This window comes from Phoxinus phoxinus (genome assembly GCF_949152265.1).
Source record: "Phoxinus phoxinus genome assembly, chromosome: 2".
Taxonomy (NCBI): Eukaryota; Metazoa; Chordata; class Actinopteri; order Cypriniformes; family Leuciscidae; genus Phoxinus; species Phoxinus phoxinus.
Window position 1 is genome coordinate 4,685,724 of NC_136877.1, and position 18,994 is coordinate 4,704,717.

Here is an 18,994-nt window from a genome sequence, read left to right on the forward strand (position 1 = left end):
AAACAGGGCCACAGTGTAAAGTCGCACCAGTCAAAAAATGCATCACGAAGAGGAAAAAATAAGTCCCCCTGGACTATAAGTCGCATTTATTTCGAAATTTATTTCACAAAATCCAAGACCAAGAACAGACATTTAATCTGGAAAGGCAAGTTATTCAACTCCACAATATCACACAGAACAACAGCTGAATAGGTGTCCGTTATGTTAGCGTAACACATTAACAGTTATTCAGCGACACAATAGCATAAAGAACATATAACTGGGAGGCTGAATAGGCTAAATTAACATTAGCCAGCGAGTCCAACAAGTTACCGGTAAGCAAGTTCACCAAGCTCCCGATCTCATTCCTCAACACTGAATACATTGAGTTCTTCCTCGGTGTCGCTTCTGAACAACTCCGCTAACTAGAGCGCCCTCTCGCGGTTGTAGACGGTAATGTTTTCTCTTGGTTCATCTCAGTCAGTATGAATTCATTATGTAAGTCGCACCTGACTATAAGTCGCAGGACCAGCCAAACTATGAAAAAAAAATATGGTAATCTGCGAATCGCATACGTGTTGAGCCGTGGGGCCGGATCCGTACGGATAAACTGCGAACGGATAAACCATTTCCCAGTTCAGCTGATCATGTTATGGCTGAATCCTCCCCTCTCTTTCCCTGCCATTTCTCCAGGTCTGTTTAATGAGGTGTCGGTAGACCCACGGGGGATCTGGATGAAAGGCATGCTCTCGTGGCCAGTTAGTCTCCCTCTAATGGGACTTTGTGGGAGCAACTGCTATTTCACCTTCCAGCAGACATAGATGGGCTGCTTTCCAAAACCTCAATCAAAGCAAACATTCATGTCTTCCTACCGACAAACTCATAAACATATCTCTTATTTCACGTCAAGACCTCTGGGTGAAGAAACAGTTGCCCCGATACTTGTTGACATGGTCCATGCTGACAGACAAGGTGAGATTTGTGGAGCTGATAAGATTTATTCCCAAAATGCATTGATTTGAACTGCATAAATTCCTGCTGAGCTTTGATCCAGAATGAAAGCCTATCCTTTAATAACGCTCTTGAGCAAAACTAAGTTGTGATTTTTATTGGGTTTCGATGTTAAACCCTCTCAGAGGCTTGAGGTTTGCTATGTTTCCAGTTTAGCAGCTATCTTGCCTTGATAGAAAGATAGAGTGCTACTTTTTTTTTCTGCTGACCTGCAACAGAGCAATAGCCAGGTGGTCACCGTAACACACACACACACACTCTCTCTCTCTCTCTCTCTCTCTCTCTCTTTCGCTCGCTCACTCACTCACACTCGTCATGGAGGACCGAAAAAAAATTAAACACGCTAGTCTTTTTGTCGTGATGTCGTGAAGCATCGCAGGTTGTCGCTCACTATGACACACTATACGAGATGAAACGATCAAATCTTGTGTCCTGACGCCCGTTGTCGTTTACGAATCCCCACGACATCCAACGTACGAATCGGGCCAAAATCGGGCTAAAATCGTGTAATCTGAACCAGGCATTAGTTGGATCAGATTTATAAAAGACAGATACGCTGTATACCGAAAAACATCCGAGCTCCTAGAGGTAAAGAGTCTGTTTGACATTAATTTATTGAAGAGGAATAACCCCTTGAGATGAACCATCTCGTTTTCGAGGGGGTCCTCAATTCCAAGTACAGAGATTAACAATGACCTTACAGCAGCAGTCAAATAAAACAAAAGACAACAACAACAACTTACTTTACAATAATAGTAAGTACAAAAAAATATATAATACATAACTCATACAAACAAGACATTCACTCATACAAGACTCTCCAAAAGTTGCTCACTCGTCCCACAACAGAGTAAACACATGTAGTATATATACCGAAACATCCAGTAAACACATTAGCACACAAAAGTGTAAAGGATTAGTCACGCACTAACCCTAGATAACTTTTGATTGCCAACAAAACACAGACATTTTATGTTACTCTCCGCCTGCAATTCCGACTGATGACCGGGATCTTTTATCGCTGGGACCGCTCCATCTTTCAGTTTCAAACGATCTGCAAATCCAGCGTTGAACTGATTTTAAATATCTAGACGGCTGCTTTTGGTATTATTTCTGGGTATAGTTTACATCCACATGGACTGGAGGTTTGCATGACATTCTTAAAACTATATTTAAAAAAAATATGAAGATCTATGATAAATATGTTCTTGTCCTTAGTGGCCGTGCTGAGAATTTTACACAAATTGTACTTAATATTAATATGAATTTCTTATTTTGAGCTTTATTGAGCTCCACTTTAATATAATTTGTGGAAGAAATCTGTTCAAAAATGTTGACATAGTGTGGTTTTGTATAACTCGGCGTCTGGTAGATTCTTAGGCGACCTTGTTTTCTCGTTGCTCGTGGTTTGCTCTGAAAGGTGAGGTCATAGGCAACACTCAGGGACCTGGAACTGAGCAAAACGTTTGGGCTGCATAAATCTTACCACCAAAATAAGTGACCTCACAAAATCTATCATCATCTTGTGAAACTGCATTTTTCCCATTCGCCAAGCCATGATTTTCAGTAAGTGAAGGCCTGTCGAAATGCTAATGTAGAACCTGCAATCCAGCCAGTTCTGGCTACATTGGAAGCCCGCTAGTGTTTCATTTTGCTTATGCATTTCCAGCAGGAGCCTGATTCACTGACTCTTTTTAAACGAGGCCAATCAATGCATTACAGCATTGGTTCCCCCCCGACGGGCCATTGCCCAGCTGCTCCTGGAAGTTTTGTGCTTTTGCCTCTGAGAGGTACATTATCTGTTCAGTATGCATTAAGGTGAGCGTTTACCATCAGCTTGATTGACACAGTGGCAGCTTGTGAAGCGGTAATAGCCGGACATGAATTTTCTTGTGGCTGAGACATAAATTATGTAAAAACACTAGTGGCAGTGTTGGACAGTACTGTATAATTAATTTGCGCTCCAACTTGACACCAGTTGTGTTTGTGGATGGAGGAGTATGTTTAAATATTAATCACTGCAGAACTCTCCTACTGGAGACAGAACCGCTCTGGCTGACATAAATATAAATAACTGCATTTCATTTCAAATGTTTCTGTTTGTCTGGAATTGCTGTGGTTTCAGCATTTGGAGTTCTTATCATTTTGAGCCAAATCATCTGTATTTACAACAAAACATAAAAAATATCAAAATCTGACAACATGAGAAAAACACATTCGCATTTTGATACCAGCAGGGTTTTTTTTCAGTGCTTTGTTACAAATTACCGTATTTTCCGGACTATAAGTATTTTTTTTCTTAGTTTAGCTGGTCCTGCGACTTATAGTTAGGTGCGACTTATATATCAAAAGTAATTCAGACTGAGATGAACCAAGAGGAAACATTACCGTCTACAGCCGCGAGAGGGCGCTCTAGTTAGCGGAGTTGTTCAGAAGCGACACCGAGGAAGAACTCAATGGATTCAGTGTTGAGGAATGAGATCGGGAGCTTGGTGAACTTGCTTACCGGTAACTTGTTGGACTCGCTGGCTAATGTTAATTTAGCCTATTCAGCCTCCCAGGTATATGTTCTTTATGCTATTGTGTCGCTGAATAACTGTTAATGTGTTACGCTAACACACCGGACACCTATTCAGCCTGTTGTTCTGTGTGCTGTTGTGGAGCTGAATAACTTGCCTTTCCAGATTAAATGTCTGTTCTTGGTCTTGGATTTTGTGAAATAAATTTCTAAATAAATGCGACTTATAATCCAGTGCGACTTATATATGTTTTTTTCCTCTTCGTGACACATTTTTTGACTGGTGCGACTTATACTCCAGAGCGACTTGTAGTCCGGAAAATACAGTATGTTATAGGTGCAGTCACATTTACCGTTGTAAATCCAGTCATTTATTTGAAATCCACGCAATCAGGAATTTTGTGTGAGTGAAAGATTTCCTCACACAGATTTCAAATTGGACACTCGCATTCACCGCATTGACCAACAGAACGGTTTGAAAATCACTTCTGTGTGAGCTGTGCATTATAACCTACTGTTGACGGTAGACAATAGCCGTGTTTCCATTACCCTTCAAATTGCGCAAATTGAAATTGATAATTGAAAAAAACGGCCAATGGAAACACGTAAATTTCACAAAATCTCCCATTTATCGCAAAAAAGTTTTTACGCTCGCATGAGGTGCTTTTTCAGGCAATCCGAAAAATAAATATTGCACAAAACTGCAGTGGAAACCTGACGTAGATGACGCGGTGTGTTTGGACAGAATAAGAGACAGAGTTCTTTATTAAACGCATAAAAGACAAAATAATTACAGGAATACTGGATTCTTAACCTCAAAGAAATGCCACAATCAAGACCTCGAAGCAGAAATGAGGGAGAAACACGCAGAAACCCCAGCCGCTCACAATCATTTTTTGTCGACATTTAGAAAAAATCACTAATGTTTTGCGCAAATCTGTAATGGAAACGCGCCTAGTGACCCTTTTTTGCCTGCAAAAATTTACCAACATTTTGTGATTGTGACTGCACTTTTAGACAAGAAGTGTCTTTTAAATTACATGATCACATATCACATTATATTACCAATGCTAAAAACATTTTCCTTTCATTGTGTTTTCAGTTAGTCTGCTCTTAATTTTAATTGGTTTAGAAAAACATATTTGATTAGCTAGCACAAGATATCACGATAACATTCTCCATTCTCCAAAAGGCATTGAGGATGATGTCAAAAAACAAGTGCACAGAACTCAGAGCTTTTATATGACCTTACACATTTTTGGCCTAGTAAAGGAGCAGTCCAGCAAAAAAAACTCAACAATTTTATTCCCAACCTGAAGACTGTTATTTTTTCCCAAACATAATTCATTTATTTTCAAAGCAAAATCACTTTAGTATTGTATTTTTCATGCTAATATAAAGTGAAAATGGTCCATAAATCTTTGACTTGTCTGCCAAATTCGAAATTTTGATTCACTAATAATGATTCATTGAAAACCAAGGGTCATTTGCCTTAACCAAGCATCATAAGGTCAAACAATTAATAATTGTTTAAAAAAAACACAGTGAATAATGACTTAAATTTTGGTCTTTTTTTGTGTGTGTGGTCCTTTTTCCTCTTCATTTTTGGAGCTTGACAGCTTGTGGTTATGATGAACAGTCATGAAAACCTCATTCATTAATCAAAACCTATATTTTACACCAACATTTGCTCAAAATTCACTTCGAACATCTGAAAAGAAAGGAAAATGCTATCAGTTGAGCTTGAGAAGCTGTCAGTATTGACACAAGAGATAACACTTCCATTAATTGGCCAAATTTGTCAGTATTATTGATGTATAATAGCAGCAAGAGCTCTAGAAACCGGTTCATTCTCCTCATCTATTCATGGTTTATTCACTGTTACCCGTCATGAAGCTGGAATGCTGCTCAGGCATTTCACACTACAGCTCCCAGATGGTCTTTGACTTGCAGGGGTTTACAGGCTTTTTTTTTTTCCTTGTTTTGTTTTTTGAAAAGGCTGCTGAGCTTTTTATTTTCCATTGAGGGTTGGTCTTATGCTAGTGAAATACAACTGAAAATGCATGAAAGCAGTGATCCTGACAGCATGCATTTTTCTCCTATTCCCTTTCTCTTTGAAAGACCTCTTCCTTAGTGCTTCTCCTGTGTCAGGGCGTCGGTGCCAATGAAGCCTTTTTATTTGTCCGAGATTGAGTGCAGCCAAGCGGGCCGGCCCTATTACCACTGCGCCACAGTGCAGGAGATTGCCTGCCTCTGTCATCTAATTGCGTACATCAGCTGAAAGCCTGTTTCTCTGCAGTGGTGAGCAGACAGCCAGTCTCAGATTCATTGCTCCATTGGCTAGTTAAAGCACCAGGCTGTCTTTGTTTGGCGACATGGGGAGGCTTATAAGCTATGGTGTGCTCTGTCTGTTCACTAATCTTATAATGTTCCCTGGCAAGGTCTGCTCACCCTTTGCTGCCCTCCTCTGCACTGGACAATATGAATCTCTCATCACAGTGCTTATAGCTGGGACACACTTGCAGAGTCTCAGCCTAGAGAGAAAAGAAAATACTTTCCACTTATCTGGCACCCTGTCAGCAGATATTTGTGGCTGCGCACACATTTTGCACTGCGCTAGCGTTGTGTTTTGGAGTACATGCGTACATGGCGTGAGCTGCTGTCTGAAATTAAATTGGCTTTTGCATCATGCTTTCTGGTTTGAAGAAATTTGGCCGGTTAAATACAACTTGAGCTCAGTCGACAGCATTGTGGCATTCTGTCAGTTACCGCAAGAAGGTAATATTGACTCAGTCCTCAATATTTAAAGTCCCCTTGTAGTCAATCGTTTTCTCCTTTAAAACTCACAAAAATGACATATTTAAATGTTTTTTCTTTGAATTTTGAATTTTTTTCATGCCTTAAAATAGCTTGAATGTATCTCTACACCCTTGCCTCATTTAGTATGCGTGCATATGCAAATGAGCCCCGCCTCCACTCACTCACAGCAGCTCAGAGATACACTCGTTGACGATCACACCGTGATCTGATTGGTTACAAGGTAGTTTGTGACGTCAGAAACACCAGCGATTTCAAACTGCGTTTTTGAAGATACTCAGCAATGATGTTGACTTATGAATTTGCACATGGTTTGTATGTTAAAGCATATTAAAGCATATTAAAAACACCACATGGACATGTAAACAACATTAAAAGCTTTTTTTTTTCCCACAGGGGGACGTTAAAAACAGAAAATTTGTGTCCAGTAATACTTAGTGGCAATCATCCTGAACCAAAAAGCATAAAATTAGCACCTATCACACTGTTTTGATTACATAACACTTTAATCAATAGGTCACCAACATGAAAATTATTATTATTTATTCACCTTTGTGTCGCTCCAAACCTGTGTGACTTTCTTTCTTTTGTGATGCACAAAAGAAGGTTTGACCATTCTAGTCACTCTTTTATGTAATAACATTGATTGGAGCTTCCTTTATTAAAAAGCATTATTAAAGTATCATGATTGTTTATAGCCAACATGACTTGTGCACTATGCTCCAAATCTTCTGAAGCTACATTAGCTTTGTGTGAAGAACAGACCAGAATTTAAGTAATTTTTCTCAGAAAATTTTCCAATCCAGTGAGCTGATTATCACTGCATCCGGATAATCTAGTTAGCGAGTTGAGAAACCAGAGAAATAGATCTGTCAGATTTGTGAATGAATCGTTCATGCTGGTTTCATGAACCAGATTAACCTATTAAAGGAACACGCCGACTTTTTGGGACTTTAGCTTATTCACCGTATCCCCCAGAGTTAGATAAGTCCATACATACCCTTTTCATCTCCGTGCGTGCCGTAACTCTGTCTGACGCACACACCGCTAGCCTAGCTTAGCACAAAGACTGGAGGTAAATGGCTCCAGCTAGCATACTGCTCCTAATAAGTAGCAGTGCTTCGCCTTCTGAGAATATAGTTCCCAGTATGTATACGGTTAGAAGATGGCTGTGTCTCATGTACAGTCTGTGACTATACAAATCACAACATGTAAATAGGAAAATGTTGGTGTTATTTTGTCACTTATTAGGAGCAGCATGCTAGCTGGAGCCATTTACCTCCAGTCTTTGTGCTAAGCTAGGCTAGCGGTGGGTGCGCCAGACAGAGTTACGGCACGCACGGAGATGAAAAGGGTGTGTATGGACTTATCTAACTAACTCTGGGGATACAGTGAATAAGCTAAAGTCCCAAAAAGTCGGCGTGTTTCTTTAAATTATGATTCCTTAATCGACTCGGAAGCTATGAAGGTCAAGAACGCTCCAAAGAACACACAGTGTTTCCGCTACATTCATTCAGCCGTGGTGGGCCGCCACACCAAAAATCCTCCCGCCACGGCTGCAGCTTCTCAGTGAGGTCCGTCCGATATTGTGCATACTATTGTGTTATTGTTAAGCCCCACTAAAGGCATAAAAAAACATTGTAAAGCACCATAAAGTTTTCGTGCACTATATTCCAAGACTTCTAAAGTCATTCGATAGCATAATGTGAGGTAAAAAATAATATTGAAGTCGTTAAGTTAAAGTTAATGAAAACTCATCTCTCCTCGGTCATTCTCCATTCAGAACTCAAACAGCGCGTCACCTTCGGTTACGAGTAACACGATGACACTCTCCAAGATCAATGTTCACATTATTATACTTTATTTGTAGATAAAGGTCTATGGTTTGCATAAAATTACTTTATCTTACTGTTACTGGAGTTTATTGCGTTAATTATGTTAGATTACAGCACTGAGCAGCACTCTGAATTCGAATTGTTCTTCATGCGCACTGTTAACTGAAATGTAAAACTGTTAAAAGAAAAGGCTAAATAAACTGTTGCATAGATATAATACAGTAAGCATCAAATATCTCTTCGCTTTGTGCTTTTAAATAAAGTGTGCCAGTCAGAGAGACTGGTAGTTGTGAAACAGTATTTCGTGTGTTGTCTGTGTACTCTGCTAACACTTTTCAATGCGACGCGCTGCACGCTGTGATTTCGAGTTGCTTCAAGTGCATCATTCGGCGCACGGGATGCGCATAATCGCATTGCCGCTGTAAATTGGAACCTTTCATATAGAAAAACTATTTTTCGATTAATCGTTTTTTAAATTGTGGTTAATTCAATATCGATTCTCAAAGGCTATGAATCGATTTTTTCCCCCATATTTATTTATATATCACCCAAAAGCCAGTATTAGTTTTCCTACACTTCATAGGCTTGCAGCCTCCATGTTATTCTAATGCAGTGAGATTTTATGTTTGTTTTATCTTAAACATAAAATAACCTGATCCTGTTTGATCATCTTGCATCAAAATCCTGTCTATTCATTGTATGCATTTGATATATGCTGTTTTAATGTACCCAAGTGTACCTAAAATAATAAGAGTTTAATATACTGGCTCTTAATTTCTTTTTATTAATTAACCACTCGTAAACTTATGTTCACTGTTCTTTTTTAATAAATATAGGTTTTGTGTTAAATCTACAGTATATTCATTGAGTGGAATCGAGAATCGAAATTGAATCGAATTGAGAGCTTGCGAATTGAAATCGAATCTGAACATCTGACATCTGAATCGATACCCATCCCTAATTCTAATACTTAGGGGAGGTTTAAACACCTGGGGCAAGGGGGCGTGGCCCATGGGAATATCACGCATGGGCGACGCCCCCTCCCCCTGGGGTAATGGGCCTGCCACCACAGCTGGAAAAAATCCTAGAGGAAACACTGACACAGGTTTGGATGTAGAGATATTCAATGAATAACAACTTTTAAATTTCGGTCTGTTCCTGACACATAGCTATCGTGTAGCATCAGAAGGCTAATATTGACTTGTGATTACTGACTCACAATGGTTGGTGAATGTCAGAATTGTAATTTTTGGGTTAACTGTTGAGTTATGTTGTAATTGCAAATATAATGACTGTTTCCAACCCAAACAAGTTTCCCCAATATTGTCACCATTTGTCATATTTCAGCAGCCACAAACTTATGCAATTGGCTCAGCCAGAAATTTACATTACACCATGTCCTAACTACACGCGACGCGCGATAAAATGCGTCCATGTTTTTCCATGTTAGCCAGCCGCGACGGCGACACGCGGCGATTCTATTTTAGAAACAATTTCTATTATTCTGAGACGTCACGCTGGAACAACAAACACAAAGTGTGGCAATGATAATCTCAGGCACTGTTTATGTGCTTTATTTAATGTTAAAAGCGTGTCATGTGACTTTGAATATCATTTAGTGCTCCAGCTTTGTAGCTGTAAAAGCAACACTGGATAATTCACCTCAGATCTTGAAATTAAACAAATGGAAACAAGAACGTTCAAACTGTGAACAAACAAGTGTATTATTTGACAAAGATTGTTTTAGTAACTCAGTAGCCTATGTAAATAATGTTTAAATGGTGTAATATTTGTGAATTTGATTTTGTAGCTACTTATCCATTTCTTGCAAGTGCCGGCAAGATTACTCGCTGAGACTCCGCCCACACGCTGTTCTGATTGGCTGTGGGTTTTGATTTTGATTGGCTGAGATTTCGACGCATCTCGCAGTCGCGTCTAGTGTGGACAGACAAATTATTTGTCGCTGGAATCTTATCGCATCGCGTCTGGTTAGGACACCGTGTTAGCTTCATCCCCTAAAACAGTGGACAACTTATCACCTCGAACAAAAACATTTTACTGAACAATAAAAATACATGCTTCACATTTCAGCTTTGAAACCTAGACATCCAAAAATGTAAATGTGCATTTTCTGATCTTCATTACAAACTGATGAACAGAACAATCTAACATTATTTTCTCTAGCAATGGGAAGCATATGGCTTCAATATAGCTTAAGTTGTATTTTAATCCACCATATTACTTTAATGGCTGATGTTCAGATTGTATCTTATCTCAGTGATACGACTGAAGCTTTTGAATGCAAGCCCTTATTCTGTAGATGGATATGAATTTGACATGCCTTTTCAATTAGTCAGGTATTGAGACTGTCACGCGGGGGAAGGGAGAACTGGCCAGTGCAGTTCAGCAGCATTAAATCCTAATTAGCCATGGAAGGATGAAAGGGAAACGTTTTTTCAGTTCATTCTTTGATCAAGATTATATTCTGAACATTAGCCATATATATATATATATATATATATATATATATATATATATATATATATATATATATATATATATATATATATATATATATATATATATATATATATATATGTATATATATATATATATATATATATATATATATATATATATATATATATCCGCTCCATTGTGTGTGTGTAGAGGCTTCTTTTTGTTAAGGGCATTGGCTTGAATTTGAGATTAGTTCCTTTTATATCAAATACATTCTCTCTTCTCTTGCTTTTATTCACGGTTTAATTCGAGATTCATATGTGACCCTAGACGACAAAACCAGTCACATGGGTCAATTTTTTTAAATTGAGATTTACACATTACATAAAAGCTGAATAAATAAGCTTTCCATTGACGTATTTGGAAACATTGAGAAAATCTCCTTTAAAGTTGTGCATTTATGTTCACGATTGTGCTGCATTCACTCACAAAAATAAATGTTTTATATATTTACGGTAGGAAATTAACTAAATATCTTCATGGATCATGATCTTTACTTAATATCCTAATGATTTTTGGCATAAAAGAAAAATCGATATTTTTGACCCATACAATGTGTTGGCTATTGCCTCAAATATACCCGTGCGACTTATGACTGCTTGTGTTATATAGAGGCTTTTTGAAGGTTGTCTAACAAATAAAAAGACTGAGGCAGTACACTCAAGAAAGCGATTAAGGAATAGTGCTGTTAGTCTTTTGTTCAGTAGTCCTCCCACCGGCCCATCATGCAATCTGTCATCCTTTTAAATGAGTCTTAGCCCACACGCTTAAATCTTTGAACTCTGCAGTGCTATCTTCCATTAAAATTCTTTTAAAAACATGTTTTTGTGAGACTTTTTAACATGATACCAAAATGGAAGCTATTTACTTTCTTAATAAATGTTCCAGGTCTTATCGTGCAGTATTTATCAGTGCACATTTTCCCAAAGAAAGCAAGAAAAACTGTGCATACTTTTTTAATATCAAGTGTAATAACTTGACAACAATAGTTATTTTTATTTTTGGTTTTAAAAAATTTAAACAAATAACCAAAGAAACAATAGGACAAAAAAGAGATATACATGTACGATTAACATATAGACAGATTCTTAGTAAAGCTACACAAGTAATTCAGTCAAAGGAAGTGATTGATTTTCTCTTTTTCTTTTGTTGTTTGATTAACATTAAAGATATAGACAGCAGTTTTTATATTATGCTCCTGTCACTTTAAGACTGAATGCACAGATCCAATATATTTACTGATTTCTTTCCCAATTGTTACGTCCACTTTTGGTTGAGCAATGTGCATTTAATTTTTTTGTTGATGGCTGATACCCATGTACAATAGGGTCGCCCATATATGATATCACGCTATCTAGAGGTAGTAAATGACACATGCATAACAATTTTTAATTATTTTTATTTACTGTGCATTCATGCATGTTTCTTTATCACTCTAACGTGTCAATAACTTTAAGTAGCGTTGAGCTATGTGGATTTATTAACATTCCTCCATTACATTACATTAAAGTCTCAGTCAATTTACACTACTTTCTGTTTCTGCTAATGTCATTTAGGCCATGCAGGCTATTGAATAATGTTAACTTTTAGCCAAACAGATTCGGCCCTGCTTTCTTCTGGTATGGAGAACCCTTTTTTCACAATTCAATCTCTTCCACATAGATCAAATCAAGTCCCACTATTTGTTTTCCTTCATTAAATAAATAGTCAGCTGGTTCTTTGTGTTCTAATTAGTCTTAATACATTATTTAGCAAACAAAGAAATCTCAAAAAGAGGCAGAACATTAAATTATAATGCGAGACATTGCACTAATCAATAAAATCGCTTTTGCTACTGAGAAGCTACAAAAATGAGAAATGTGGTAAATGGAAACAAAAACTCTAATGAGAAATGTGGTAAATGGAATCCCAGGTATCCTAAAATATCAAAATAGTTTTTTTTATACAGTATGTATATATTTTTTTTTTTCTGGTGTAGTTTTCTTGTTCATGGGTTTCTGATGATGATGTGGGCTTGCTACACAACCTGTCCATGATGGCATCTAGAAAATTTGGCAGCTTCTGTTTTGTTGACAGTGACATTGTAGAGTTTTATTGGACGCATATCCTTTGACATGCACTACAAAAGATATATTTGTCTAGAATGCAAAACTGGTGATTTAAAATGGTAAAAATATTTAATGTAAACTCTAAATTTGAGCAAGTTGACCTTATATACTTTAATGTTAGTGTTATTTGTCAACCTTTCATCTGCTGATCTTGGCGCAACATTTAGTTTTTTTATATGTATATATATTTTTCTTGTTCATGGGTTTTTGATGATGATGATATGGGCTTATCTGTCCACGATGGCATCTACTGTAGAGAATTTGGCAGCTTCTGTTTTGTTGACAGATGCATTGTAGAGTTTTATTGGACGCATACACTCTTAGAAGAAAAGGTTCTATATAGAACCTTAAAAGGTTCTATAGGCGCTTCGTATTTGGAACCCCTAAAAGGTTCTATATACAGAACTCTTTTTAAGGGTTTTTAAGAACCAAAAGGGTTCTTTCTTGTCATCAAAGAACCTTTTATGCTAAAAAGGTTCTATAGAGTTGAGTAAAGAACCCTATGGTTCTATATAGAACCCCAATGAACCCTTTTTTTCTAAGAGTGTAGAACCTTTTAGGGGTTCCAAATACGAAGCGCCTATAGAACCTTTTAAGGTTCTATATAGAACCTTTTCTTATAAGAGTGTATATCCTTTGACATGAACTACAAAAGGTATATTTGTCTAGAATGGTGATTTAAAATGGTAAAAAAAATTATGTAAACTTTAAATTTGAGCAAGTTGACCTTATATACTTTAACGTTAGTGTTATTTGTCAACCTTTCATCTGCTGATCTTGACGCAACATTTCCCCACAAGCATTTCAATCAGATATGTGACCGTATCAGCGCACGAGTGTGAGCAAATCTTGCAGTGTCTGAATGTATCCACGTCTCCTGCGAGACAGCTCAAGTATGCAGAGGGACCTCATATCTGCAGCACTCTTAAAAGCCCTGATTGTGTCAAGCTCTCTTTGCCGCTTTTAGTGTGTGTGTGTGTGTGTGGGGTGGGTGGGAAATAGTGTTGTGAAAAGCTTGTGCTTCTTAAATGCCGTGATACAATCATACGACTCTCTGATGGTCGGGAGGAAATAAGATGACCTGTGCCTTCCCTCGACAGATTAGATAGATGTCACCTTTCTTATGAAAGTGCCAGTCAATTTCGCCTCTCCTGTGTGCTGCCTATCAATTACTGGGGAAGAGAAGCCTTTCAAAGCAGCTCTTCTTTTCTGTGCGTGGTAACCAAGTGGCTGAACACAGCTCATTGTTTCCTCTCTCTCTCTTTTCAGTATCCCAAGATCAGCGAGGAGTCGACTTCTCCATTTGTCTTCATTTGCTCCAACCCCCAGGAGTTGGTGGTGAAATTTCCCATGAAAGGGAAACACAAGATTTGTAAGTCCTGCCTGCCTCTTTTCATGTGCCGGCTCTAGTCGTTCTCCCTTTCTACACTCTCTCATTTAAACACATGCATGTCTAATGAGCAGTCTATAGAGGCAGCATATAGGCCACTATACACATAGACAAATTCATTACGCCACCTCAATACGATACTTTCTAACCAAATTCTAAAAATATTGCATTCTGTACTGTGCAGAAGTCTTTAGATTGTTCCCAAAAACATTTATTTTAAAAGGGGTCATGACATGAGAAACCAAATTTGCCTTGATCTTTTAGTATATAAGAGGTCTTTGTACCATTAAAACGTCTTGCAAGTTTCATAGCTTAAGACGTCCTCCCCGTTATAAACGAATCATTTATTTAATCAAGCTCTAAATACAGCTCGTTCTGGATCCATGGTAAGAAGTGACGTCACGGTACGAAGTGACGTACCAGCGTTTGCATATGACCGCCTCCAGCACAAGACAACTACGCTCATTTCGTACCGTTGTCGCGCCCGCGCGCTGCGCGCCTCACAAGTGTTCAGTCGACGGACAGCGAGTGGGTCTGTGTACAGGGAAATTACGATGCTGCAGATGTGCTGTTCCTGGCTGTGGACAAACAACATCTTTGAATACGCTGCGAAAGATCCAGTCGTCAGGGAAAAATGGATGCACTTTATTTTTTGCGGACGTCTCAGTCACGGCAGTGTTAGTTTAAGCGTTTGTTCTATACATTTGAAGGATGACTGTTTTGAGAACAAATCCCAAAATGATGCTGGCTTTGCCAGAAAACTGTTGCTCAAAGATAAGTCCGTGCCGACTATTCTGGGCTCAACAACGACGACGCAAAGTGTAAGTAATGTGTTTAAAACTTTAAACTACTTTTTAAATACGCTGAATCCGCACAGGTTCTGGCTGGGGGCGTTAATAATTGATGCATAGGCACTGACGTTAGCCAATCATAACAGTGGGCGTTAACACTGAACTCTTAAAGGGGAAACACCCCCAAAACAGACTGTTTGAATCAGAGGATGAGAAACAGGGTGGGAAAAGGTCATACATCACTACATTTTAAAAGTTTTTTGTAAAAAAAACTATAGTAATACTATAATTGCACCTAAGGGAACATAATAATAAAATAAAAAAACCCATGTCATGACCCCTTTAAGATGTTTATTTATATCCAATTATCTATAGTATTAGGGGTGTAACTGTACACAAACATGACGGTTCGGTACGTACCTCGGTATTGAAGTCACGGTTCGGTACAGCAGGAGTGAGAAAACTAAACACAAAATTGCTTCTTTTTTCTTTTCCTTTTTTAACAAAGATGTAAATGTGTTTAAATAAATTCTATTATAATTTGAATTTTCTTAAGGGTAAAAAAATCTATCTTGGCTAATGCTGTAAATTATATGGGGAGGCCTTAATTACATATTACTATAATATTAAAGGTTACAATTAACAACGAGTCCAAATTATTAAATTCAGTTGCTATTTATTTTTTGATATAATAGTCAACACAGTAAAAACAAAACAGAAAAACATTTACTGTAAATTGCACATAAGACAGGTTTTGCATTAACTTCTAAATCAAATTATAAAGAGTTTTATAAAGAGTAAAACATTTTTTAAATATAATAATTTACACAGTAGCTGTCATAACTTGTTTTCATGACAAATTTGTTTAGACATACATTAAATAATCAACACATTACTAACAGGTTAAGTAAATATAATGAAGAGGCTAATATAGTGCATATACAAAATGTTTCTCTCTAGAGTTAATTTCTCTAGCGAACTAACCCGACTCTAAATGCCAGAGGTTAATGTAATGCTGCGTGAGAAATTATTCTCAAGCTGTTTTATTGATATCTTTCCACTTTTAAAACACTGGTTGAGAGATGTAATCATATCGCATCTTCCTCTCATTCTTCGCTTTTTACTGGTAGCAAACAGCGTTGCATTGCCGCGCACGCCCCCTTCTGGATAGGAGTGTGGATTGCCTGTGACTGACTGTATTCGTTGCGAATACATGTATTGTTACACCCCTATATAGTATACAATATTTCATGTAATGTTTGGAAAAATGTGTAGCAAAAAATATAAATAAAAATCTTAAAGCAAATGTTTTTGAGGAGCATCATATGCAGTGTACTGTATATCCTTCACGGAGAAGGCAATCCCATGGAATATTGCACCAAGCTTGGTAAAATAAAACAGTTAAGTTGTTGTTAGATGAAGCAAAGGCAGTGTTGATTTATAAAATAATCTTGCATTGTGTTATTTTGTGATTAGAGTATCATGGAATTAGCTTAATTATTATAATTTTTGAGTGTCCAGTGAGGAAAGCTATTTCCGCTGATTTACAGAGTAGACATTGAGGCAGTTTTACAACAGAGCTATGAGTTTACACACCATCTTGTACTTTAACTGTTGCGTGGTATTCAAAATATTACATTTTCTTAATTACTTTACTTTTCGCCACTCTTTTCATGCAATATGTCGTATGGTGAAATTTTCCTTGAAAACACAAGCTGCTTCTTTTCATGTGTTGGACTGGATTATCAATTAATGCTTATTGTTGTCTTCACTATCCTCTAGCTTTGGTTCCCTTTGGTTATGATCAAGGTGTTAGTTCATTTGATTTTCACGTCGTGGATGTCCAAATAATCACATCTTTAGGCATTTCCAATAGTAATGGTAGCATATATGATTTGCATTTGAGTTTAAAAAACGTATTAATTATTCAATAATTCAATTCATTCAATATTCAATTACCATAAAATATCCCATTGGGAAACCCATGGTAATATTGTGGAGATTGTACTGGAGTTTATGTCAGTGGCCTACCATTTGATAGTCAATCGTTTGAAAAATGTGTAGCGGCTATGCAGATCAAAGAAGGTGATTAATGTAAAAATATTCAAACAAAGTGAAACAAACAGTTGTCGGTCTGAACAAAAGACAAATGCACTCCAGCTGTTCCTTTCCCCTTGGCTTATCCTGGGTTTGAAATCACAGCTCAGGATAGTCACTAATGAAGGGTTTGGGTCTATGCATGTTCTCGTGGTCCCATCAGCCAGAGTGATAGGTCACATGGCATTTACGGCTCTAGTGATCGGGCAAAAGCACCTCATGGCAGTGTACTTCTGGGAGGTCCTACGCCAGCTGAGATGAATGGGAATGCTAACTGATGAATGTTAGCTTTTTTTCCGGGAATGATAGAACCTCTTGTTCCAACCACATGACCCACGTTTTGTCACCAGACATCATGAAAAAACCTATATTTGACCCTGGACCACAAAACCAGGCTTAAGTCGCACGGGTATATTTGTGGTAATATCCAACAATACATTGTATGGGTCAAAATTATACATTTTTATTTTATGCCAAAAATCATTAAGATAAAGATCATGTACCATGAAGATATTTTGTAAATTTCTTACCGTAAATATATATAAAAAATATATTTTTGTAACATCGAGGACTTAATTTGGACAACTTTAAAGGCGATGTTCTCAATAAATCTTAGATTTTTTTGCACCGTCAGATTCCAGATTTTAGTCATATCTCGACCAAATATCGTCCTATCGTAACAAACACACATCAATGGAAAGCAATTTATTCAGCTTTCATATGATATATACATCTCAATTTAAAAAAAAGACCCTTGTGACTGGTTTTGTGGTCCAGGCAGGGTCACACATGATGACAGAAGTACGAATAGTTCTATATAATGCATTGTTTTTATCTACAATCTTGTTTGTAGAAAATCTCCACTCTTAACGGAGGTTGTTTGGTGTCATTTTTTTTTCCCAGTCATTCTTCACAGCAGCTCAACTGTCAACAATGGTGTTATTTCACAGTACAGACTGGAAGCATTTCACACTTGGATAGTATCTGCGTGCAATTCCTCCTTAATCACATGTACACATTCTTCTGTTCAACCTGCTTAGCTTCTCAGATACAAAATGGTCAATTAATTATATAACTGAATTTGTGAATTCTCGGGTGGAAAGCGTCTCTGACAAGCATGTGGGATTGCTTTTACAAGAGCATTGGTGACTCAGTGTTCGGATTCTTTTGTTTTCACATAAAGGAAGCACAAAGCCAGGCCCTCAAAAGCGATCCTTCCTTCTGACATTCAATGCGCTCTTCTTTCTCCACCAGCTTTTCATATCGTAATGGAGAATTTTATATCCGTTTTGACCTTGTGTCTATCCACCGTTTCCCATTCATTTTCATTCTCTCCTAAGCTGCCAGAGCTCTCAAGAGAGTCGACCTCCATGAACTCCTCATTGGGTGAATGGGGGAGGCGATATGGACTGATAAGCTGGGAGGGCAGTTAAGAGTAAGAAGTCACCACAGAGATGTCCTGCCCTTTACCTCTTCCATGTCGTTTGAGGTTTATCCAACACTAGGGTCAATGTGTCACCCTTCTTGTCCTGCACATGAAGACCAAACAACTGTGTCTGCATCACGTTGTTTCAAAAACCGGATGGTATATTCATTAGCAATCAAAAAAGATTGCTATTACAAAAAGCTATTACAGAAAACTGACTTGCATAATAGAAAACCATCCATCCACCACTCATTGTTGCTGGAATTGCTGACATTTAGATGTGGCAAATTTGGAGTCTGTCATTGCATTACAACAAAATCTCCATTCCCTGATTAAAACAACTGTATTAAAAGCTGTGTGGGTGCTGAGGTTTCTGAATCTTTTATCCTGTCATTTCATCTCCTCACTGAAGGTCACCCTCGCTGCACCGAGCTAACAGAGATCTCCTGATGAGTGGCATCAGCCATGTGTGAATATTGCAAGTTCACATCAGTGATTCTGT

At 37.7% G+C, this 18,994-nt stretch overlaps 1 protein-coding gene across 1 annotated transcript in view; it reads left to right on the top strand.

The window, feature by feature from the left end:
• The window catches only part of trip4 (thyroid hormone receptor interactor 4), an 87,973-nt gene that overhangs the window by 39,685 nt on the left and 29,294 nt on the right, over positions 1–18,994 (top strand). The window contains exon 12 of the mRNA XM_079598668.1: positions 14,058–14,160. Within this exon, the coding sequence (XP_079454794.1) occupies positions 14,058–14,160 (103 nt within the window). The remainder of the gene's footprint in view (positions 1–14,057; positions 14,161–18,994) is intronic.